Source organism: Trichosurus vulpecula, chromosome 7 (genome assembly GCF_011100635.1).
Source record: "Trichosurus vulpecula isolate mTriVul1 chromosome 7, mTriVul1.pri, whole genome shotgun sequence".
Classification (NCBI taxonomy): domain Eukaryota; kingdom Metazoa; phylum Chordata; class Mammalia; order Diprotodontia; family Phalangeridae; genus Trichosurus; species Trichosurus vulpecula.
The window spans coordinates 237467873-237487772 of NC_050579.1; the positions used below are offsets into that span (position 1 = coordinate 237467873).

Genomic DNA, 19900 nt, shown 5'->3' on the forward strand with positions numbered 1-19900 from the left:
TCTTTCCCCACCACAAGAACAAGCTGACCTCTGAAGAAATTCTCTTGAAAAAACAAGACTATCTTGTAACCACAGAATTATCATGTATTGATTTCCAAAGTTATCATGTTCAATCCAGAGGTCAAGCTATAGTCATCAACTCTCAAAGCTATCTTGCTACAGACATAACAGACCAAAAACACACCCCTGAGAAACCCCTTCCCCTGGTTTCCAGGAGAGAATGACACCTGTGACCAAGGTTGTAAGTTATCACCTAATTAGCCTATCTGCCAGATAATCCACTACTTTTCCTATATAAGCTTCAGCATCATTCTTGTTAAGTTTCAAGTTCCTTAAGGAATGCAAGTTCCCCAAGGAGCTCCACCAGCTATAATGGTGTTACAATAAACCTTTGCCACCTTGACTTAAAGAATGCTTGGGTCCATGAATTCATCAGATGATCCTCCCCATTACTTCAGTCCTTGAGGAGTCCCTGAAGCCCACCCACCCCAAACCTCATCATATTGATTGATCTCCTCTTACCCACAGCACCTTTCTGACTGGTTGGGATCAGAGAAGCCGGTGCTGCGCATGGGAGCGATGAGATTAAGCCAACTGGTCTTCTCTTTCTATTACACATCCGAGGTGAGGTACAGGTTTATCTATGGGAAGAGTCAGAAGTATGAGAACCAATTTATTTCTGAGCTATATTGTGAGAGTTGGGAGGGATTCATTGTACAAGGGTACCCATGTAGAAAAACCAGTTCTGCCATCCAGAGAGATAGTATTTCTCTGTCCACATCAGAAGGGTAAAACCTTTACTTTCCAGGTTGATGCTGTACAAATATCTTGAACCCATAAAAAAAACCATTTTGTCATAGAAACCAGAAAAAGATTCTGGTGTACTCTGGGACAGGCAAGGTTAGAAATTATGGATGAAACTATGGGTTATGGGTTATGTAATGGAAAGGGTTGGGAATCAAATGACCTAAGTTTGAATACCTGGCTCTACTACTTAATACCTATGTGACCTTGGGCAAGTCACAACCCCTCTCTGCTCCATTTTCTCATCTGTAAAATGAAAGGGTTCAATTGTTGTAACAACAATGTTACTAGCAGCTGCTGTGGAGGTGTAAGGCCAATAACACCAGCACACAGAAGGGCTGCTAGCACAGGTTCTTTGATCTGCTTTTCTAAGGAAAGCAACTTTAAGGGGTTTACAATTTCACTTTAATTAGGCATACATATATCATTCACTTAGTTCAGGGGAAAAAGTCAGCACCCTGAACGTCAAAATGCTAACAGAAATTACAAGCAAAAATTATATAAACAGAGCAAACAACACAAATCAGCAGACAGGGCTTCTAACTGTCTATCCATAGCAATACATACGTAATTACCAGAGAGAGAAGCACCAACATCTGGGTTTTCAAAGCCAGGGGGCTCCTTAAGAGCTACCCAGAGTGTTGTCTGGTCAAACCACACAAACATTCTTCCAGTGAATGACAGACAATGGGAGGTAGCCCACTTGGGCATGAAAAGCTTACGGCTTCAAACTAATTCCAGATCAAGTGGAAAGACTCAAGGTGAGATTCAAAGGGTTTCCTAGAGCCTGTATCCCATCACTAGCACATGTAGTCAATTTTAGTCAGGGGATCATAGATTTAGAACTAAAAAGGATATCCAGAAGCCATTTGGATATAACCCCTTCATTTTACAGATGAGAAAAGTGAATTCTGAGGGTTCAAGTGACTTGCCCAAAGTCATACAAGTAGTAAGGGGCAGAACTGACAGGGTACAGGCCCAAAATGCATGTCCATCCTTGTCCTCTGTGCTATGGAAGGTGTGCCCAGGTCCATGGCCTTGAACTGAATCACTGGATTGAGAGCCTGAGAGTGTCAGACGGAGTGCAAGACAGTCTTGTAGCTGTCTCACCCCTTGAATGGGACCCAGAGAGGCAGGAACAGCTCTATACCCATCGTCAGAAGGAAGCAGTTTCAGAAGCTGAGACCTTCACCCCTTACCCCAAAATAATTTGAATCCCATTTGGTTATGAGCCCTGGAAACCCTGCCTTGAACTTTCCCCTGAATTCTTGAATTTTCCCACTTGGTCAAGTTTCTGGCATTTCCTGAGGCATCAACTCATCCCAGTCATCTGGCCTTTCATTGCCGCCTACACCCAACCTCCCAATTCTCTGGGTCCTTGGCATTCCAGCCCTTCTCTGTTATCTTCCAGTCACCCCAGAGTACTTGGCCAGTCCTAGATGCTTCCCACAGTCTTTCTGTATATAAGATCCATCTTGCCTCCATTAAAGTGCTCAAATTCCTTAAGTCTAGCCAATGCTTAGATTCCTTAAGAGTCTAGCCAATATGGCAGATTTTTAGAATCATGCCCTCTCTCTATCAGTGTTTTAATACTGCTTGTCTCTGGCTGAAACAAGGCTTGGGTCAAATTCATTTGGGCAGGACTATGTGTCACTATTTTGGGGTCCCAGCACCCCCAAACCTCAACAGAACCAAGATTCAAACTAAATCTCTCTGACACCAAACTCACGACTCTTTCTGCTGTACTATCACAAAATATGCTAATACATACGAACAGGAAATAGCAATTTCTGGCACTGAGAGTTCATGTGTAATGGAAATAATCAACAGAATTCTTCTTCCCCATATGTCAAACATGGTACCCACTGGAAGAGGCCACAGCCCAAGCCCTCTGCCATACAAAATCCCCTAGTCTAGCAAAGAAGTGGAGCACTCCTGATCATACCCCAGAATGTTCTTCACCATGGCGCTCCCCTCATGTTATTCCCTAGGCCATTGTGTACTTTGTCTATGCCAAAGCCCAATTCTAGTAGATTGACATTTTTTGCATATTTTAGAAATATGCAATTTAAAATTAGTAAAAAGATTATTTTAAAAGCCTGTACTTTTTAAAGCAAAGATCTTAAAAGACTAGAAACAACTTTTTACTATGTTCCTCAGTTACATTGTCTCTTAGTCACACCACAAGGAGAGCCCAGCAGATGCTAAATATCCCTCAAGCAAGACACTAACCGCAGAAAAAAGGAGCAAACAACTTACTGTGAATTATTAATATTGCCCGTTGTTCTATATGGAAGCTAAAGGATGTGATTATTTTTAAAATTATCCATGGAACTACAGACACTCTTTTCAAAAAGTAAAAGAAGGCAGTGTTGCACGGTGGGTAGAGCGCTGGCCTCGGCATCTATTTCTTCTACACACTCTTTTCTGGGTTACCTAATCAGTTGCCTTGGTTTTATTTATTACCTCTAGGAGAATAATTCCCAGATCCTAGAATAGTTCCCCTGACCTCTTCTCTCATATCAACAATGGCCTTTGGACACTTCCCACTGGTTATTGCATAGGCATCACAAATTAAACATGTCTAAACCAGAACTCATTCTCTTTCTGTCCCAAGCTAATGTACAACTTTCCCCTTTCTGTTAAGGATACTGCCATCTTTCTAGGCACCCAAGTTGGTTGGTGACTCATGCAGTAGAAAGAATGCTGATTTGGATTCAGAGAGTCTGGGTTCAAACCCTGGCTCTTTTACTTACCTACTTACTTACACGTGTCAGCTTGAGGAAATCACCTAACCCCTCATGAGCTCAGTTTCCTCAAATGTAAGATGAAAGGTGTGAACTAGAAAATCTCAAAGGACTCTATGATCCTACCGTACAGTACAGGCTTTGGAGCTACTTTCCCCATCTACACTGGCACATCAGAGCATGGCTGCTATATCTTCTTAGGGCTCTAGGGTTAACCTGGAGTGGCTTAAAACCCCCACTTGATCATTATCAGTTGATATTGGTCAGCCAGAGTTAGTTAGCCCTAACTGCAGGCCTGCACTTCTATACACTGTGCCGCCTACCTGCCCCTGATACCTAATAATGGCTAGCATTCATAAAGCACTTTAGGGTTTACAAAGCATTTTGTGTGTGTTAATTTATTTCATTATTAGCTTTTATAATGCTATTTGCCACTACTTAATCATTGCTATGACATACTGAACGTTTTCCTTCCAATTCATTCAATGAGATAAAAAAATTTATTGATACTATGACTCTGTGACATTGAAATGGATCAGTGATCTCAATGACTTGGATATTCTTTCCAGCAGCATAGATCTCAGCCCATTGAGGGCTCTTTATCCTGTTCCACTTTTAACCATGTCCTCCCAGAAGTTAGTTGAGGAGGGTCTCCAATGTGGGCACGCTGTGCTGAGCGGTCCTGTGCCAGTGTCTCCAATGTCATGCAATCAATTCCAAAGTTTTTAAGAGAGGTCTTGAGAGTGTCCTTAAATGGCTTCTTCTGATCACCATGTGAAAACTCACTCTGTGTGAGTTTTCCGTAAAGTAGTCTTTTTGGAAAGCGTACGTTCTGCATTCGAATAATGTGGCTAGCCCATTGGAGTTGCACTCTCTGAAGCAGAGTTTGAGTGCTTGCCAGTTTAGTTCGAGTAAGGACCTCAGTGTCTGGTACCTTATCTTGGCAGATGAGTGGAGAATGGACTGCAGAGGGGAGATACTTCAGACAGGGAGACCCACTAGCAGGCCATTGCAATCAATAGTCCAGATGGGAGGTGGGGAATGCAATGTTATTTACTTTTTATCTGAAATTTGTTTCCCATAACTTTTGAGAAGGTAACGATTTTTTTTCTCTTCTTAATTTGCTTCTGTAAGTCTATCATGATTATCACCAGCAGTAATCTAGGTAATTCTGAAGTTTGGTCAAGCCGAGGTTGGGGAAATGCTTGTTATACAGGAAAATTTTCCGCCTGCTCAAATTTGGTCATCCCATCATGTGCTACTGCCACCTCCCTAATGACTTCTAACCTCCTTTTCCTATTTAGGAAGTTCGAATTCTCCCATGTCTTGGCTTCTTTGCTGGTATCCTAGTTCCCCGATGCTTTGACCAGCTGCCGCCCATCCGCAAGTGGGCTTCTAACACTATCACATCTGTGCTTCAAGGAAATCAGAATAATATACTTTCAGGTAAGAGCTCATGAGAAGCACTGATATCAAAACCCAGTCCCCATTAGCTAATGATAGGAGGGGCATAACAAAGGGAAGGGGAAGGGGAAAAGGAAGGGGAAGGAGAAAGGGAAGGGGAAAGCAAAGGGAAGAGGAAGGGAAAGGGAAGGGAAGGGAAGGGAAGGGGAAGCGGAAAGGGAAAGTGGAAAGGGAAAATGGAAAGGGAAAGTGGAAAGGGAAAACAGAAGGGGGAAGGGGGAGGGGAAAGGAAAGGTGGAAGGGAAGGGGGGAGGGAAGGGGGGAGGGGAAAGGAAAGGTGGAAAGAAAAAGGGAAGGAGAAGCGAAAGGGATAAAGGGTTGAACATTGAGTCAGGAAGACCCAAATTCGAATGTGGCCTCAGACATTTACTGGCAATGTGACCCTGGGCAAGTCACTTAATTTCTGTCAGCTTTGGTTTTCTCATCTGTCAAACCCGGGTAATAGTAGAGCACCAACCCTGGAATCAGGAGGACCTGAGTTCAAATCCAGCCTCAGACACTTGACACACTTACTAGCTATGTGACCTTGGGCAAGTCACTTAACCCCAATTGCCTTGCCTTCCTCCCTCGAAAAAAGAAAAAAAAAACTGAGGTAATAGTAGCACCTACCTCACAAAGATTGTTGTGGGCAGGGACTGAACTTCTGTCTGCTTTCTTCTGTGTCATTTTTAATGTTTAGTTGGCCCTTTTTTCTTTCTTTTTTCCTTTTTCTTTGGAATCATCATTACCCAATTCACTCTCCAAAACTCTTCCTTCAATAAAAGCCCTCAAAAAAAAAAATTAAAAGCCCTCTCTGTTGAAAAAATAAGCGTACAGAAGCAAAACAAATTTATACATTAGCTCTTTGAAGTTGCAGGCTTCACTCCCTACCTCTAATTCACCAACCTGTCTCTTAAAAGGTGAAAAGTATTATTCATCATCCGTCTTCTGAAGGCATGCTTGGCCATTTGACTTACCAAAATTAAATTTAAGTGATTTTTTTTTCAGGGTCACACGGCTTTTTAGTGGCAGAACCTGTGTTATATTAGTCAAGGTCACCTGACTCTTGTTCTAGCGCTCTCTCCATTCTAATATACTGTTACCGCTCTTTGTGAACTGAAAACCTTTCTCTGGTAGATTCTCAGAGCCATAGGCACAACTTGAGGCAGCTGGTGATGCAGTGGATAGAGGATTAGGCCTGTAACTAAGAAGATGTGCATTGGAATCCAACCTCAGACACTTCCTAGCTGTGTGACCTTTGGCAAGTCACTTAACTTCTGCTTATCTCCATCTTCTCATTTTTAAAATGGGAAGTTTTAATAGTACTTACTTCCCAGAGCTGTTGTACTAACTGTTGTTTAATAGCACTTATCTCCCAGATAATACTTTTTGGCAATGTTTTTAGCACAGCGCCTGGCACACAGTAGGTACTTTATAAATGCTTATTCCCTTCCCTTCCCATTATTTCACTCTGAAGCTCATAGATTGGACCACAATAGGTCCCTGCCCAAGCTCCACTTAATGGCTGTATTCTGGGCATTCCAGCTCATAGTGAATGTCAGCGGTAACAGTTTCCCTTTGGAATAGCAACCCTGAGGGTCTTCCTCTCCCAGCTTGATTTTTTTCCCTTTTTTTCCTAATTAAAGGGGCCATCGCTTAACTCACTCACTTCTTAGAGAGGCCTATCCACAGAATGGGTGTTACTTCACTCAAAGTGAGAACCTGAAAAGGCCTAACAGGGCAAGGGTCTCCCACTGCAACCTGGGCCATCTCCAGTGGTCCTTGTGAATATCTGGCCACTGGACCTAGATGGCTCTGGAGGAGAAAGTGAAGCTGGTGACCTTTCACAGACCTCCCTCACTCAAATCAAAGTCAACTACAAGTCATGTCATCATTTTCGTGGTTCTCTTTGAAAACAAAGGACAAACATGAGAACTAAGGCTAAGCTAAGACAAAGGTTCAAGAAGAGAGAAATGCCTCATTTCTTTTAATTTATATGTTTTATTTTATTTAATTTATTTAATATATTTAGTTTTCAGCATTGATTTTCACAAGAGTTTGAATTACAAATTTTCTCCCCATTTCTACCCTCCCCCCACTCCCAGATAGCATATATTCTGGTTGCCCCGTTCCCCAGTCAGCCCTCCCTTCTGTCATCCTACTCCCCTCCCATCCCCATTTCCCTTCTTCTTTTGTAGGGCCAGATAAATTTCTACACCCCATTGCCTGTGTATCTTATTTCCTAGTTGCATGCAAAAATTTTTTTTATTTTTGTTTTTGAAAATATGTTTTTAAAACTTTGAGTTCCAAATTCTCTCCCCTCTTCCCTCCCCACCCACCCTCCCTAAGAAGGCAAGCAATTCAGCATAGGCCACATGCATATCATTATGTAAAACCCTTCTACAATACTCATGTTTTGAAAGACTCAATATATTTTGCTCCTTCCTAACCTATCCCCCTTTATTGAATTTTCTCCCTTGACCCTTTCCCGTTTCGAAAGTGTTTGTTTTTGATTACCTCCGCCCCCAGTTTGCCCTCCCTTCTATCGTCCCCCCTTTTTTATCTTCTTCCTCCTTCTTTCCTGTGGGGTAAGATACCCAATTGAGTGTGTACGGTATTCCATCCTCAGGTCAAATCTTATGAGAGCAAGATTTACTCATTCTTCCTCACCTGCTCCCTCTTCCCTTCCTACAGAACGTATTTTTCTTGCCACTTTTATGCGAGATAATTTACCCCATTCTATCTCTCCCTTTCCCCCTCTCTCAGTATATTCCTCTCTTATCCCTTAATTTGAATTTTTTTTTAGATATCATCCCTTCATATTCAACTCACCCTGTGCTACTACGACACTGAGGTCTCATGAATCATACACATCATCTTTCCATGTAGGAATGTAAACAAAACAGTTCAACTTTAGTAAGTCCCTTATGGTCTCTCTTTCTTGTTTACCTTTGCATGCTTCTCTTGATTCTTGTGTTTAAAAGTCAAATTTTCTATTCAGCTCTGGTCTTTTCACTGAGAAAGCTTGAAAGTCCTCTATTTTATTAAAAATCCATATTTTGCCTTGGAGCATGATACTCAGTTTTGCTGGGTAAGTGATTCTTGGTTTTAATCCTAGCTTCATTGACCTCCGGAATATTGTATTCCAGGACCTTCAGTCCCTTAATGTGAAAGCTGCTAGATCCTGTATTATCCTGATTGTTTTTCCACAATACTCAAATTGTTTCTTTCTGGCTGCTTGCAGTATTTTCCCCTTGATCTGGGAGCTCTGGAATTTGGTGACAATATTCCTAGGAGATTTCTTTTTGGGATCTATTTGAGGAGGTGATCGGTGGATTCTTTCAATTTCTATTTTGCCCTGTGGCTCTAGAATATCAGGGCAGTTCTCCTTGATAATTTCTTGAAAGATGATATCTAGGCTCTTTTTTTGATCCTGGCTTTCAGGTAGTCCAATAATTTTTAAATTATTTCTCCTGGATCTATTCTCCAGGCCAGTGGTTTTTCCAGTGAGATATTTCACATTGTCTTCCACTTTTTCATTCCTTTGTTTCTGTTTTATAATATCTTGATTTCTCATAAAGTCACTAGCTTCCACTTGCTCCGATCTCATTTTTAAGGTAGTATTTTCTTCAGTGGTCTTTTGGACCTCCTTTTCCATTTGGGTAATTCTGCCTTTCAAGGCATTCTTCTCCTCATTGGCTTTTTGGAGCTCTTTTGCCATTTGAGTTAGTCTATTTTTTAAGGTGTTGTTTTCTTCAGTATTTTTTTGGGTCTCCTTTAGCAAGGCATTGACTTGTTTTTCATGGTTTTCTCGCATCCTTCTCATTTCTCTTCCCAATTTTTCCTCTACTTCTCTAACTTGCTTTTCCAAATCCTTTTTGAGCTCTTCCATGGCCTGAGACCAGTTCATCTTTTTCTTGGAGACTTTTGATGTAGGCTCTTTGACTTTGCTGACTTCTTCTGGGTGTATATTTTCGTCTTCTTTGTCACCAAAGAAAGATTCTAAAGTCTGAGATGGAATCTCAGTGCGTTTTCACTGTCTGGCCATGTTCCCAGCCAACTTACTTGACCCTTGAGTTTTTCAGCAGGATATGACTGCTTGTAGAGTAAAGAGTACTTTGTTCCAAGTTTGAGGGGATGTGCCGTTGATTTCAGAGCTATTTCTGTACAGCCAGCTCTGCCACACCAGCACTCCTCCTTCCTCAGATCTGACCCTGATCTTAAGCAGGCTCTGCACTCCTGCTCTCATCCTCCACTTAATTCCTCCCACCAGATGGGCCTGGGGCCAGAAGCAACTGCAGCTCTAGTTCTGCAGCTGCACCTCCCCCCACCGCCCCTGGGGCAGTGGCCGAACTGCAAACTCTTTTCACTCTGTCCCCACCACAGCTTTTCCCACTAACCTTCTCTGTTGTCTTTGGTGTTTGTGGGTTGAGAAGTCTGGTAACTGCCACAGCTCACTGATTCAGGGTGCTAGGGCCTGTTCCACCCAGCTCCTGGTCTGGTTGGTCCTGCTGCTGCCCACGCTGGGCTCTGCTCCCCTCCACTCCGTGCGCAATAGACCTCATCCAGCGACCATCCAGGCTGTCCTGGGCTGGAGCCCTGCTTCCCTCTGCTATTTTGTGGGTTCTGCAGTTCTAGAATTTGTTCAGAGCCATTTTTATAGGTTTTTGGAGGGACCTGGTGGGGAGCTCACGCAAGTCCCCGCTTTCCAGCTGCCATCTTGGCTCCCAGAATGCCTCATTTCTTGAACTCTCTTTTGACTTGTCTTATATTAAGCATTTGATCATGCCACCTTTCTTGCTCAAAATCCTTTAAGGGCTCCTCACTACCTACAACAGAGGTGTCAAACACATGACCCACAACACTCCTGAATGCACCGGAACTAGATTCAAATGTAATTGGGAAATATTTAACAAAATAAATGAAAATACAATAAAACATAGGCACTGTCTTGTTAAAAATATGTATTGGTCAAGGAAATTTCCTCACTGTGAGTTACCTGTACTAATGAAATCACAGGTCCAGGGCAAATATGTGTATAAAATATATTCATGTGTATATATATGTAATGCATATATACATGTATGCATATAAACATACAAATATATACATATATGTGCATTGTGTACGTATACATACACACATACACAGAATCTCAAAAGTCTTATTACTAAAACCTTAAAAGTACACTAATACTTTTGGGCCATTGTAGGTGTGTGTGTTTGTGTGTGTGTGTGTGTGTGTGTGTGTGTGTGTGTGTGTGTGTGTACTTGTCCCTAGGGCAGCTAGGTAGAACAGTGGATAACGGTCCCAGGCCTGGAGTTAGGGAGACTCATCTTTTCTGAGTTCAAATTCAGCCACAGACACTTACTATCTCTGTGACCCTAGGTCAAGTCACTTCCTCATTTGTCAAATGAGCTGGGGAAGGAAATGACAAACCACTTTAGTATCTTTGCCAAGAAAACCCCAAATGGGGCCATGAAGAGTCAGACCTGACTGAAATGACTCAAAAACATACCAGTCCCTGGACCATACTCCTTATCTCCTATTCACAAGTCCAATCCTAGACTTTCTGACTTTGCTGCTATGCATGAAAGGAGCAGATGGAGTAAAACAGATGGGATTGATCACTCCCTAACCTATTTGGCTTCTTATTCAGGATTCTCAGAAAGTGAAGGCTACAACCTGAAGACTGATGACCAGGAAGCTGAGGCTTCTAACCTCATGCCCATTGACATTGCAAAGGTGAGGACCAAAGGATTTTTGACAAAAACATTCAATTGGGAGCTGGCTTGAAGGAGGGGACAGGCTGTGGGGGAGAGGTTCAAAATACAAATTAATAAATTGGCTTCCAACTGAGTAGCAATATATCCGTAGTGATGACAACAACTGCTCCTATCCATGTAGTAATCTGTATAGTACTTTTTTTTTTCTGGCCCAGACTTGTGATTTCATTCATTTAGAAAACTTAGAGAAAGAGCACTGCTGTTCCATGATGCAGACCAATAATTGTTCTGCTGCTTCTAGCCTTAGAGAGCTGCCTGGGGATTTCGAGGGTTAGTGACTTGCCCAAAGTCACGTGGTCAGTCTGTGTCATAGGGGGAACTTGAACACAGATTTCAGGATGTGAGATACAGAACTGGAAGAAATCTTAGAGTTCATTTAGTCTCTCTCCACCCAACTCCCTTCATTGTATAAATGATGAAACTGAAGTCCATGAAGGCACTATGACTTCCAAGGTCACATAGGTAGTAAGTAGGAGAGCTGGCATTTCAGTCCGGCCTCTCTAAGTGTAGGTACAGGCTCTTTGCCATTATGTCCTGCTTCCTGACTCTGACACTGGTCTTCTTGTGACTCTGCCATGCTGCATTGAGAGAGAGAGAGAGAGAGAGAGAGAGAGAGAGAGAGAGAGACAGGGAGAGAGAGAGAGAGATGAGGCAGCTAGGTGGTACAATGAACAGAGTGCCAAGGTTAGAGTCAAGAAGACTCATCTTTCTGAGTTTAAATCTGACCTTGGACACTACTAGCTGTGTGACCCTGGGCAAGTCATTTAACCCTGCTTGCCTCAGTTTTGTCATCTGTAAAATGAGCTGGAGAAGAAAATGGCAAATCATTTCAGTATCTTTTTGCCAAGAAAACCCCAAATGGGGTCATGAAGAGTTGGACACGATTCAACAACAGCAACAATATATGTGTATGTGTATGTGTGTGTGAATGTTTATATGCACATGTGTAAAATATCTATTTTTACATATATGTATGTATATGTGTGTCTGTATATATGTGTATGTACACATATGTACATATGTGTATATACTATATATATACATATACATATAAACACACATACACATACACACGCACAGAGGAATCGTTACAGTTTACAAAATATTTTGGTTACAACAACTCCTGCAGGCCTGTAGTCATATCAACCCTTTGTGGTAGCCTAGCATAATGGGACAGTTAGGTGGCACAGAGGATAGAGAGCTCGGCCTGGATTCAGGAAGACCTGAGTTCAAATCTGTCTCAGACACACTAGCTGTGTGACCCTGATAACTGAACAGCAACAACAAACAGTATGATGGAAGGAGCCTTAAATTTGGAATCAGAGGACCTAAGTTCAAATCCAGGTGCTGCTAATATTTGACTTAAAACAATCCTATTGTTGGTCCCAGTCCTGTTATCTATCAAATGAAGGAGTTGGATTCACTAGAGAATCTCTAAGGGGTTTTTCTGTATTAAAGCCAGAATCCTATTTTCAGGCTAGAAATCTGGAGTTCAGATTAAGACCTAGGCTATGAGACTAGAGCCCAGACTCTAGACTCATTTAGCTGACTCTAATTGGAGCCAGTCACCCTCCACTCCTTCCACTGTGGTGTCAACCTATTTAAAGCTTTGTTGGGGAGGGAGCAGCTAAAACTAGCACGTCAGGGTCCAGGCTATTTGGAGCACTGTACCGGTGAGACCTGAATGGAATGCAGTCCACAGTCACAGCCAGTCCTGGTTAGAGGCTCCCGTGTGACTTCTCAGGCTTTTTATGGAGGGGTCGAATATTTCTTTAAAGCCATAATCACTGACAGCAGAAATTGTTATGAAAGCCCTTACCTCACCATGGAGCAGATAGAATGGTCAGAAAACCATGGCCCTTTACTGTGCCTCAGAGCTGTCTTTGGTCCACATTTTCCCCCCAAATGCCTCCAGCAATCCTCTTTATTCCTTTCCCTTCAGATGAGTAGAGAACAGGCTTCCTAGACATGATTGTGTAAGCAGGAAGCTCGCTTCAGTGACAGAGAAATACCACCGTTTCCCTTTCAGGACCATAAATTAACCTGTTAGTCAATAAATATTTATTAAGCCTCTACTATGTGGCAGACACTGTGCTAAGCACTGGGAATACAAAAAGAGGCAAAAGACTGTCCCTGCCCTCAAGGAACTTATGATCTAATGGGGGAGACAACAAGCAAACGCATATGTACAAACAAGCTATAGACAGATTATTTGTTGTTGAGTCATTTCAGTTGTGTCAGACTCTTAGTGACCCCATTGGGGGTTTTCTTGGCAAAGGTACTGGAGTGGTTTGCCATTTCCTTCTCCAGCTCATTTTACAGAGGAGGAACTGAGACAAACAGGGTTAAGTGATTTGCCCACAGTCACACCGCTAATAAGTGTCTGAGGTCAAATTTGAACTTAGGTCCTCCTGACTCCAGTGCCAGTGCTCTACCCACCATGCCACCTAACTGCCCTATATACAGACAGGTTAAATAAGAAATAATTTGAAGACGAAGAATTAGGAGGAGTTAGGAAAGGCTTAGTGATTCACTTTCCCTCTTTTTCTATTTTTTTTTGGAAGGGAGTCCAGATTTATGATTTTATTGTTGCAAGGAACTCCCAATATGGAAATTTTCTTCACTGATGGAAATCAGCAAGCTGTTTGTCTTCATTTTTCTTGTTTGTATAGTTTTATAGAGAGCCCTGGGTCCCTGGGAGTTTAAATGTCTTGCCCAGGTTCATGCAGCTAGGGTTTTTTTTTAAATTCAATATATTTCTTATCTACTGCACTAAGTCTGTTAAGGATTGTACCAGTAAAGCAATAAACACAGCATCAATGATAATCATGAATATGGCTATGTAGTTCTGTATCACAAGGTATTTTACCTCTATAAGGAAGGTAAAAGAAGTATAACATTTATTCAAATACCAGAAAATCATATCCCATAACCAAATGTTCAGCTCCTACAGCCAGTCAGCCCACTTCATCATAACAGCGAGGAACTTAAAACACCATATAACAGCCCAGAGCCTCCCCATCCCAAAACCTCTCAGACCCCCTGCTAGGGTCTTCCCCAAAGCAAATTCACAGTACAGCAAAGTCAGCCTGTTCAGTTCTAACCATCACAAGGGCAGCCATTAGCAGCCATAACATCTCTCTCTCTCTCAGCATTTCCTGTGACATAACTTCCTTTTCCTGTCAGGAAGCTCCTCCCACCACATGTATCTTAGGCTTCCTGTGATGTAAGCAGGTCTCATGGCCTATTAATGTGTGGGAAAGATCTTCAAATCTAAATTGCTACTACAAGGATTAATAAGCTATCCCTATAGGACACTAGCATGCCTCCTTATACACCCTGCAATATTTACATTGTTGTTGTGTTATTTCAGTCATCTCCATCTTCATGACCCCATCTGGGGTTTTGTTGGCAAAGATACTGGAGTGGCTTGCCATTTCCTTCTCTAGCTCATTTTACAGATGAGGAATTGAGGCAAACAGGGTAAAGTGCCTTGCCTAGGGTCACACAGGAAGATACTGAAGCTGGATTTGAACTCGGGAAGATGAGTCTTTCTGATTCCAAGCCCAGTGCTCTATCCATTGAACCACCTAGGTGCCCTTGTAATACTTATGCAATATTGAATAAATGAAGGGCAGTTATTTATTATCCTGGTCCTATTTATTATTTATTAGGCTGGTCCTATATATGGCCCCACCATCTCCTCATCTACAGGAAACTATTGATTAGACAAGTGTAAAGGGAGCCTCCAAAAGACCACATCATAGTTATTTAGCCTACCGGAGATGTTAATATCAGCATTTTAAAAAAATATAAATGCCTACGGCCTGCTATGGGTTGTTAATGGGTTATGGTACAGTTAAAAGAACATTGGCTCTAGATTCATAGCTGGGTTCCAATCATGCCTCTGACACCAACTGATTTTGCACAAATCACCTAAGCTCTCCAGACCTCAGTTTCTTGATGTATGAGACTAGACAGCCTCTGAGGTCCTTTCCATCTCTAGGTATATGATTGAATGAGGGGGAAAAATTCTATTTGGCCAGTTCCACTGCACTGTTCTGCTGGAGGAAAAAGTCCAGGTTTCTTCTAAAATAAAACTTGAGGAACTGAGTGTTGTAAACTAAAAATAAAAAATAAATTTATAAAAAAAAATAAAATAAAATAAAACTAGGCCCACAGTTGTGGCTGCCATTTTAACCAGCATTGTGGCAATTCCAAGGGATGTTTGCTTTTCTTAGGATTTTGGCCTACTCTTTTCTTCTTTTTCTGCAGCTTATTTTTAACCATCTGCCACTCCGGGAGTTGCTTCCCTTCCTGTGTACCACCTTGGACAGGATTACGGACAAAGTCACTTGCCCTCAGTCAATTGTGTTTGTGTTGAGAATGGTGGTGGAGTTCAATGGCGCCAGAGTCAAAAACGAGGTAATGCTGTGTGTTTCAGGGTATCATATGATGTTTGTCATGTCTGCAGCCCTCCACCATGAATGGGGATTGTGGGAGTGTCCATGTCAAATGATATGGAGTAGCAGAGCTATAACTAGGGTGAGGCAACTAGAGGTTTGTCCAAGAGCCCCAAATCTAGAAGGTACTAAATTTTGGAGGTGCTGGCAGTTCTTGGCAGTCCCTCAGCAATTTTAGAAACAAAAGTGCTTGGCACCCTAATTAATAGTAATTAAAGAAGGGAGCTACCAGATGATAGGCAGCATGAGCTCCTCCTCTGTCCCACCTTGCTCTCGAATCCCCAGCCCCCACTCCGGTCCTCTCCAACAGCAGTGTCCTGAAGTCTCTATCTCCTTTTACAAGAGGGAAGTATCCATCCTGTCTCTAAAATGAAGGTGCTTTACCCTAGGCAGAAAAATTCCAAGTTATGGCTTAGATGGACCATAGAAAAAAAGTCAATCATTGAAATTCCTTTTTTTATTTGTAAATTTTTTATTTTAAATTTAAATTCAAAATAAGAAAAGAAAAAAAGAAACAAATACTAAAACTAAAATAATACAAAATTCTGTTATGCCATGTGCATAACAGAACATGAAAGGGGATACAAAATATACAGCAATAAATTTCCATTTCAAGAAAGGCTATGTAGTAAAAACTATGCATTGTGTTGAAAGCTATCCATCTTATCTTTGCTTCCTTGTAAGTTTTTTTTTTTGTTCTCTGCTGTGCACTTCTTACTTCATTCTTTTTAATCATTGGAATTCCAATTCAAAGTCATTCCAATCAATTATAAAGCACATAGAAACTGGTAATGATATGAAGTATATAAATACAGGAAGCCTGCATTCAATATTTACTTGTTAATTTTTAATTGCCCTGCTGGAAGTGGGACAATGTGATCATCTATCATGCCAAATAATTCCTACATGAAGCCTTTCCTGATTCCCCCGCTTCTAGTCCTCCACCCCATTTATTTTGTATATATTTTACATATAGTTATCTATGTCCTTGTTTTCTCTCCTGATAGAATGTATACTCCTTGAGGGTAGAGATTCTTTCACTTTTGTCTTTGAATTCCCAACATCTAGCACAATGCTTAGCACATAGTAGGAGCTTAATTAACATGTGTTAATTGATTAATTAATCATAAGTGAAAGTGAAGCCATTCTGAATTCCCCTGTTGTGTTCATAGATTCCAGGTCTCCTTACCATCCTGGTGGAAATGTTGCATTCCTTAAAAGATAAATCAGTACGAAGAGAGCTTACAGCTACAATCCAGCAGCTGACTAAACTGGCTCCAAAATCTGTGGTGCCCTGCCTCCTAAAAAATCCACTTCCATATGACGAGTAAGCACAACTTCACCCTCATGTGCATGTCTCTCTTGTACTGTGTACATTTCTTTTCCTTTCTACTTTGCTAAGATGAGATGAGTGAGTTGCCCCTCTAGGGTAGAGTATTCCTTCTCCCTCCAGTTATCTCTAGGGGTGTCAGAAAAAGGCTCAAAGGAAGTCTCCAAAGAAAACTTGTTTTAATTCATTCCCATTGAAAGGAAAGAAGGAAGGAAGGTAGGAAGGAAGGAAGGAAGGGAGGGAGGGAGGAAGGGAAAGAGGGAGAGAGAATGAGAGAAAGAAAAAAGAAAGGGAGGAAGGAAGGAAGGAAGAAGGAAAGAAGGAAGGAAGGAAGGAAGGTAGGAAGGAAGGAAAGAAGGAAGGAAGGAAGAAAAAGAAAAGAAAGAAAGAAAGAGAAAGAAAGAAAAAGAAAGGAAGGAAGGAAGGAAGGAAGGAAGAAAGAAAGAAAGAAAGAAAGAAAGAAAGAAAGAAAGAAAGAAAGATCCCATGGCTTCCTTGTTAAGGTTGGTTAGTTGTGAAATCAGATAAACAGCTCAACCTAAAGAATGGGGTTCCCTGCTAAAAACTTTTAACACTTTCCTTCAAGGGACCCTTATCTAAAACTGGGAAAGTTTCCGTTTTCATTCTCAATCAATATCTGGTAATAGTGAGATCTGCTCTTTTGTCTCCTCCCATGATTCTTTTGGCATCCTCCTCCTGCTCCTTGGTGTCATGTCCCCCAAGTTTCTATTCTTGCTCCCTCTTTTCTTTTCTCTTGACATTCTCTTCCTTGGAAATCTCATTCATTCCCGTGGCTTTAATTTCCACTTTTATGCAGATGTCTTCCACATTTCCAGCCCTGTATTTCCAATTGCCTGCAAAACATCACTTCTTGGACCAACACTTCAGACTCAATGTCTAGAGCTAACCCTATTGTTATCTTCATCAAACCTGACCCTTTCCTTAATTTCTATACTTCTACTGATAGTTCTACCACCCTTCCTTTCTCCAAAGATAACTCTTTCTTCTCTTTCACCCCCTACATTCAATCAGGTTTTTTTTTAATCCTATTGATTCTACCTCTAAAGTATCTCTAGCATCTGTCCCCTCATTTTCACTGTCATTGCAAACACCCTAGTTCAGGCCTTCATCTTCTTTTACCTTTGTCCTTGTAATAGCCTACAAATGGGTCTTTCTGCCTTCAGTCTATCTCCGCTTCCCCTCCCCCTCCAAACCATTCTTCACACGGTGCAAAGGGAATGTCGCACTAACCTATGGACCATGAAGGGTAAACTCTTGTCATCTGGGATTTGCAGCATTCGACCCTATTGACTGTCCTCTCCTTCTGGATACTCTTTGCTCTCTGGGTTTTCAAGATACAGCTCTCTCTTGCTTCTGATCCTGCCTATCTAGACTGTTCCTTCTCAGTCTCCTTTACTTTGTTATCATCCATATCCTGCCCATTGTAGGTGTAACCCAAAGCTATTTTCCTACGTCCCTCTCTTCTTTATCTATGCTCTCCTTCTGCCGTGGCAACTTCTTCTACTGTTGTAATAGGACAGGCCTGATGTAGGCCAGTATAGTAGCTCAAGGTTGAGACTAGAATGAACTGAGACACATAGAATATCTAACAGTTAAGGAACATTTTACTTAGTCATAGGAGGGTAAGTATATTCAGCAAGAATACTCCATTGATTTTTTAAAATTAATTAATTCATTTTTAGATATATGGAACAAAACAGGCATTTCTATAAAATAGTACAATAAAAAAGATGATTTCATATGAAACCACAAATTCAATATGTACGAATTGCTTTTCCTTTTAAATACACAACATAGTTATCATGTAAATATATATATATATTGATTCAGTGGATGCAGTTTCCCTCCCTCTGTGTCTCTTATTATCATCTGCCAGAGCCAAGTGACCTCTTGTATCTTGACTTTTTTTTAACCTAAGCCACCAGGAAGCTATGTATTGTCAACAGCATGAGTTTTTAGTCCCTTGAATCAATCAGTTCTCAAGGACAATCTCAGTACTGTTTAAGGAGGAACTAACCTAGCCTCCCTGGGATGAGGCCTCAGGATCTTGCTTCTACCACAACTCCAATGAATTGTCATTTTTTTCTACACAAATGAGTCCCAGATTTATATATCTAGCTCTAGATTCTCTCTTGACTTCCAGTCTCAACTGTCTATGCCCTAGAGACATCCCAAACTCAAGTTATCCAAAAGAGAATGCTTATCCTTTCCCCTCTTCCTAACTCGTCTGTCTCAGTCAAGGATACCACTATCCTTCTATCACCTCACCCTTGGCTCCTCACTCTCCTTAATCTCACATATCCATTTAGTTATTATATCAGCACTATTCGACCTCCATAACACTTTTTTTTTCATCTCCTCTTCTATACTCACAAGGCCATCCTCTTAGTTCAAGACCTCATCACCTCATACCTGGATCATTGCAATAGGCAGGAGTCTACTGCGGTTAGAAAATTGGTCTCCCTGCCTCAAGACTCTTCCCTTTCTAATCTGTCCTCCATTCAATCGCCAAGGTGATTTTCCTAAAGGGTAGGTCTGACTCTATTATTCCTCTACTCAAAAAGAGCAGAAGTGGTTGGTTTGGTATTGCCCCTGAGGTCAAATTCAAACTCCCCTTTATGGCATTTGTAACACTTCATATTCTAGTTCCAAGATACTGATTTCAATCTGGTTCTGTTCTGTTCTTCTTCACACATCTTTCAGTCCTGCCAAATTGGGCTCCTTGCTGTTCCTCACACATGTTGTTGTGGTGGTTGTTTGTCCTTCGTTCTCAAAGGGGACCATGACATCAGGAAGATGATGCCATGACTTGCAAGTGAGGTGGATTTAAGTGAGGGAGGGCTGTGAAAGGTCAGCAGGCTAACTTTCTCCTCTGGAACCATCTGCTTCCAGTGACAAGACATAGATCAGGAAAACTGGAGATGGCCCCCTCCTCACACATGACATTCTATTTGGTTTGTATAGACTGCCCATGACTGGAATGCATTCCCTCCTCAACTCTCTTTTAGAATTCTTGGTTTCAGCTCAAGAGGTCACCTCCTACATGAATCCTTTCCAGCCACTCATGCTTTCCACCCTCTCAGTTACCTTCCATTCCCTTCATACATTTTGTATCTATTTATGTAGGCAGCTAGGTGGCACAGTGGATAAAGGGCTGAGCCTTCTTCCTGGGTTCAAATCCGGCCTTACTAGCTGCATGACCCTGGGCAAGTCACTTCAACCTATTTGCCTCAGTTTCCTCATCTGTAAAATGAACTAGAGAGGGAAATGGCAAACCACTCCAGTATCTTTGCCAAGAAAACCCCA

The 19900-nt window shown here is 41.6% G+C and overlaps 1 protein-coding gene across 1 annotated transcript in view; it reads left to right on the plus strand.

Annotated features, from left to right (window-relative positions):
• LOC118858281 (maestro heat-like repeat-containing protein family member 1) overlaps window positions 1–19900 on the plus strand; it is a 111408-nt gene that overhangs the window by 71461 nt on the left and 20047 nt on the right. The window contains exons 19-23 of the mRNA XM_036768773.1: window positions 529–624; window positions 4856–4997; window positions 10654–10739; window positions 15056–15205; window positions 16416–16570. Coding sequence (XP_036624668.1) covers window positions 529–624; window positions 4856–4997; window positions 10654–10739; window positions 15056–15205; window positions 16416–16570 — 629 coding nt within the window. The remainder of the gene's footprint in view (window positions 1–528; window positions 625–4855; window positions 4998–10653; window positions 10740–15055; window positions 15206–16415; window positions 16571–19900) is intronic.